We start from the raw sequence: 6327 nt of genomic DNA on the forward strand, positions 1-6327 counted from the left end.
CACTTGAAAAGAGTAACAAATCCATAGAAGACGAAACAAGAACACATCCAATGGAGGTCGAAGACGCTCACTCCTCTATTGACTTAAAAATAGGATAGGGTTCTCTAGCCAAGCCGCGTAACCATATGAGGTATCAACGAACCTACCAAGATATTATTTCCAATCCAAGAAGATGCTCATGTCTTCCACATCTTTTGGTGTCATCGAAAACCCACAAAAAATTATGCTATTCTGAGTTTTTCAAATTAACCAAACAACGACATGTCAAATCATCTTCATCTCCCCTTTGATCATAGCACCCCTAGAAAAAGGGATAACTACTAAAAAAGGGTCAAAGTATTTCTAGGCAAAACAACAAACCATCCCAACCACCTAAAAATCCTATACAAATAGAGATGGTGGAAGAGTCAATGTACAATTTGCAACTTGCTAAACCAAATGTTACTAACTGTCTTTCAAATTATAAAAGAAAATTCCATTCATAATCTTCTTTTTGATACAATAATATACAACTATAACATATATATATATATATATATATATATATATATATATATATATATATATATATATATATATTGTCATAAACTCCTTAAATCTCCATCTCTACCATAAAAATAGCTATCATTAATTTATAACTTCAAAGAATTTAACCACCACTAATAATTAAGACAATTCCAACCACCCTCCCTAGTCAAAACTTATTTTCAAAAAAATAATAAAAGTTAAATAAACTCAACAAACAATCACAATTCATAACATTTGACCCTAAATTTAATAAAATACCAAATCTGTTTCCCGCATTAATTCAAGACAACCGTTACATTTGAAACTCATGCATGCTATATATTGATAGAGACTCTTCAATAATAATATCTTGTTGAATAGACAAACATATATATCAATCTAGGGATGCAAATTTAATAAGATAATAACAACAAAACCTTCATTTCATGTGCTTGAAAATATGAACTTAGAGTTCCTTCCACTTTTATTTCTGAATTTACATAACATAGTTAAAATCATGGAGAGTTAGACATCATAAAGAGTTGGAATCAAACACAACCCATTTTTCCTTCCAACAGTCATTCCAAACTCTTCAACCATATCCAAATCTTCAGGCTTCATCTGATTTGGAAGCTCCCAATTGAAATGATAAAGTAATAAAGCCAAAGGAAGTGTTAAACTTGCTAAACCAAATGTCATACCAGGACACATTCTTCTTCCAGCTCCAAAAGGAATATACTCAAAATTCATACCTTTGAAATCAACAAAACTACCATCAAATCTCTCTGGAATAAACCTCTCAGCATCACTCCAAAACTTTGGATCTCTTCCTATTGCCCATGCATTTATCAAAACTGTTGTGTTTTTCGGTATATCGTATCCGTCAATGATGGTTTGTTCATTGCATTCTCTTGGAACCAATAGAGGAGAAGGTGGGTGTAACCTTAGGGTTTCTTTTATCACTAACTTTAAGTATGTGAGTTCTTCAAGATCAGTTTGAGATATTTGTTGTTTTCCTTTGAATGTTTCTCTTATTTCAGCTTGTGCCTTTTCTCTAACTCTTGGATTTTTCATCATTTCTGACATAGCCCATTCTATTGTTGTTGATGATGTATCAGTTCCAGCAACAAATATATCCTGAAAATTATCAACATATATAAATAAAAATCATTTTTATAAAAAAGTTCTATAAGACTTAACTATATATGTTTCCGTTTTTCTGCGGGCCGGAATAGGGTTTTAGTCCAACATTCTCTTATATGTTCGTCCTGTCTTATCCCGTTTTTTGGGACTTTAGGGATATCCCATTTTTTTTGGGACTTTAGGGATATAAAGTGTGTATTTCTGTTCGAGCTCACCTTATTTTTGTACGGGGCATGACAAAAATTTTGACTCGCACTCTTAACTATACTGGCTTCACTACATCCTATTTTTTGGGGGGTTTTTGCGAGGGTTTTGCGAGGTGATTAAGATACAGGAATGTATAGTTCGTCTTTTGAAAATTACAAAGTTAAACTCTTAACATTGATCTGATATATTGTTTACCATAATAAAAAAATAAAACAAATTATGAATGAAGTGTTATACTATATACTAACCCAAATCACAGCTTTGATGTTGTTGATTGTTAATTGGACATCAAGGCTTCCACTTTGTTGGACTCTCAAAAGAACATCAACAAGATCTTCCCTCTCAGCTTCATTCTTGATATCTTCTTTACCTTTTGATATTTTTTCTTGATGATTTCTTACAACATTATCTAGGATTTGGTCTACACTTTTATGAATTTTCTCAAACTTTGCTCTCATCCCGGTTAGCATATGAAGAATTTTCATTGAAGGAAACAAATCATCAAGCTCGAGTCCACCCGAAATCGCGATTGCTTTTCGAATAAGAATCACAAACTCATCTTGATGTTCGGATTTATCACCGAACGCCGCTCTAGAAATAATAGAATTTATCACCGAAAAAACTCTACTAGTGAGATTAATTGGTGATCCAGCACATAACTTAATTGATTGTATGAACTTTTTCGCCTCATCTTCTCTAATGTAAGAGAAAGATTGAACCCTTTTAGCACTTAGAAGTTCTAACACACATATTTTTCTCATTTGTCTCCAATAATCACCATATGGAGAAAAAACAATATCTTTAAAACCATATGCTAAAATTTGAGGTGAAAGAAGTTTTGGCCTATCGGCAAAAACAACATCATGTGTTTTCATTACTTCTTTGGCTAAGTTTGAGGATGAAACAACAACTGTATTAATTTCACCTAGTTTTAGGAGCATTAAAGGTCCATGTTTGTGAGAAAGTTTTTGTAAACCATGATGTGGAAGTTTTCCTGCAAATATTAGTTGGTGCAAATTACCAATGAGAGGTAGTTTTCTTGGACCAGGTGGTAATTTGTAAGCAAAGGTTTTTGGATTGTAATATTTTGTAAGCCAATGAAAAAGTAAGAAAACAAAGAAAGGAATGAGAACAAAGGAAAGTTGAAATTCCATGGCATGTATATTAAGAAGAGATTAGTAACCTCTTGATGTTTATATTGTTTACTGTAATGTTAATGTTGGTTCTTATATAGAGTTTTGAATCTAGTGATTAGGATAAAATATAGTAATTTTTTCGTTTGGATTAATTGAATAAGCCCTTACTAGGTAGTATTTATACAGGTTTATCCGAAAATTATTTTTTTGCATAATTATATAGAAAAGTAGCTTATTTTTACAAACATAGAGAGAGATATAAGGAAAACTTGGATTATTATATATTCATATTTTACTATAGTGACTGATTTTAAAATATGTTGAGGTTGTATTTAGAGGTAAATATATGGATGTATATTTATGTTTGAAATAATTCGTCTTATGAGCTCATTTTTGTGAATGAAATTCAACACCATTTATTAGCTTGCAGGATTAGCTACATAGACATCATGATTTATTGAAAAATTAAAACAAAAAGTTAATTGGTTGCTAAATAATTGGGAGAATACTAAAGATACTTGTTTACAAATTTGTGTTTAGAGTATGATCATCATGTACGAGGCACTCTTTTTATTTCCAGAAATTATATTTGAAATCAAAATTTTGATTTTAAATGCAGTGTTTTTTTATTAAAAAAGTTGATTTATAAGTATTACTAATAATTATTATGAAAAAAATATTAAAAATATATATTTTATTTATTTTAGTGTGTAATTTTAAAATGAAGTTTTAAGAGATAAAAAGTCAAGAATATATATATGGTGTCACATACATTGTATCTATTAAATATTTAAATTTCATGACAGTTTTATTCTTGTACGTGCATGCAGAGGCCACATTCACAAATTTTGGTCAATGGGATACAAGAGTTTCAAAGGTAGAAAAAAGCGCCATGCACTACTACAACCAACACAAAATGAGAGCAAAAAAAAAGAGAAACTACCGTAAATACAATCAACAATAAAAAATAGCATGAAGAATCTAGAAGAAAGGTAATCTACCAAAAACACTTTCCAAAATATATATATATATATATATATATATATATATATATATATATATATATATATATATATATATATATATATATATATATATATATATATATATATATATATATATATATATATATATATATATATATATATATAAAGAATAATATTAAATTTTTATATAGTTAAAATACAATTCTTAATATATATATATCTCAATAAAAATTACATACATATAAAAAATTGTATTATATATTTTTTTATCAATTATAATTTTAAATATTAAATTATTTTTTTTTATTAAAGAATCTAAAATATATAAATTGAAATGGAATATTTTAGAATGTGGTTATTGACTTTGTGCCCAAGTATATACATTTGACGTATAAGACATGGAGTGTTTTTCATTAGAGAGCATTAAATATTATAGGATTTCTTCTTTTAGAGCAACACCTTTGTGAGAGACACACCACATATTCACCAAAAACTTTAAGGTTTTAGGTAAATATGTGGTGTGTCTCTCACAAAGGTGTTGCTATAAAATAAGCAGTCTCACAATGTTCAACGCTCCATATGAAAAACTCCCCAAATAAATGGTATCAAAGTCTTTGGTTCGAGAAATGGATTGACTTACTTGTATTGAAAGTCAACGGCGCCACAAGGGTAGTGAGTAAGAAACATTCTATTGAAGAGTATCAACGGCGTCACAAGGGTAGTGAGTAAGAAACGTTCGGTGTAGTACACGAGTTTGTGGAAGTAAGAAGAGCTTCCACTTGAGGGGGAGAATTATGGACTCACACTTGAGGAGGAGTGTTGAGAATGTAGTAAGTGTGAGTAGTGTCGGTAATAGTCTCATATTGGTTAAAAATGTGGAGACTTGAGCATTTATAAGTGAGAGAATCCATCTACCTATCACCTTAAGGTTTTGGGTGAATATGTGGCGTGTCTCTCACAAAGGTGTTGCTCTAAAAGAAGAAGTCTCACAATGTTCAATGCCCCCTTGTGAAAGACTCCCCCAACAAATTTCGAACCAAATCTTGATGAACAAGAATTAATCTTTATGATTGATTACTCATCTTGTTCTTCACTCTTCAGTCGAGTGAATCAACCAAACTTGGTTGCAAGATTTCGGTTCACAATGGTAATGAAAAGAAACAAAATTGAATTGGGGAAGAAAGAGAGATTAGGGTTTTCAAATGAAAGAAGAAGAAGAAATTTTTGCAGAGTAACTCTCTTTTCTCAAACTGAGATTTTTATTCCTTTGCAACTGAAAATATGTGTTATATTACAATGATATGGGTTACTCCCTATTTATAGAGTTGGGTTTTCTTACTCCTCAAGCAAAACCCAAAATACCTAATTCTGTTAAAACTACAAAATTGGACCTAAGTAAAAATCCATGTTGAGGCTAACTCCTCAACACTTCGACAATTAGTTGTTTCGACACATCCTTGCTTTTGTCGAGCGGAATTAAAATTCAACACACCACAAAATTCATTGTATCTAAGCTATCTACATTCATCATAGATCTTAATTTCTTGAACACTTCGATCTGTACTCCTTTTGTCATGATATCTACAATATGATTCTCAGTTCTTCAGTGTTCCAAGTTCAGCTTCACTTTTGCTACTCGCTCTCTCGAAGATAATTGAATCTCATTTTGATGTGCTTACTTCGTCCATGTGCTATCGGATTCATCGTCAGATTGATAGTAGCCATGTTGTCGATCTTAATGATAATCGCTCTATGATTCTTCCCGGTAATCTCTTTGACCAAATTAACCATCTATGTTACTTGACATGCATAGAGAGAGGTAGCTATGTACTATGTCTCACACGATGATAGTTCCACTACTGGTTCCTTTCTTGAACTCTAAGAAATTGGTTCCCCACCTAGCATAAACACATAACCAGATGTGGATTTTCTATCCTCAATATCACTACACCAACTTGAGTCGGTGTATCCCTCTAGCTTGCATTCTTTTCCTTCATCATCTATAAAAAAACAAAACATCACAATCGAGAGTTCCTTTCAGATACCTTAGTATCCTCTTCATCACTACTAGGTGTGATACCTTTGGCTTCTACATGAATCTACTCATCATACTTACATTGTATGCTATATCATGCTTTGTGTGACAAAAGTATCAAAGTGATCTAATTAGTCTTCTATACCGCGTTGGATCGACATCATCTTCATTTGTGTCTTTCGACAGTTTCAATATGGGTTCAGCTGGAGTCGAAGTTGGGTTATAACCTTACATATCAAATCTCTTGAGTATTTTTCTTGCATATCTTCTTTGGTGCATCATCAAGTCTATAATACTCTTGTAAAATTTGATG

General features: G+C 31.3%; 1 protein-coding gene across 1 annotated transcript; it reads right to left on the minus strand.

Annotated features, from left to right (window-relative positions):
* Window positions 1–1032: 1032 nt before the first annotated feature.
* On the minus strand, window positions 1033–3014 carry LOC127121532 (cytochrome P450 71D8). Its single transcript, XM_051052011.1, has 2 exons — window positions 2106–3014; window positions 1033–1644 (listed from the first exon to the last, which is right to left on the minus strand). Exons 1-2 carry the CDS (start codon window positions 3009–3011, stop codon window positions 1033–1035), a joined length of 1518 nt encoding a protein of 505 aa, XP_050907968.1. The 5' UTR covers window positions 3012–3014.
* Between the last annotated feature and the right edge of the window lie 3313 nt (window positions 3015–6327).

This window comes from Lathyrus oleraceus, chromosome 2 (genome assembly GCF_024323335.1).
Source record: "Lathyrus oleraceus cultivar Zhongwan6 chromosome 2, CAAS_Psat_ZW6_1.0, whole genome shotgun sequence".
Classification (NCBI taxonomy): Eukaryota; Viridiplantae; Streptophyta; class Magnoliopsida; order Fabales; family Fabaceae; genus Lathyrus; species Lathyrus oleraceus.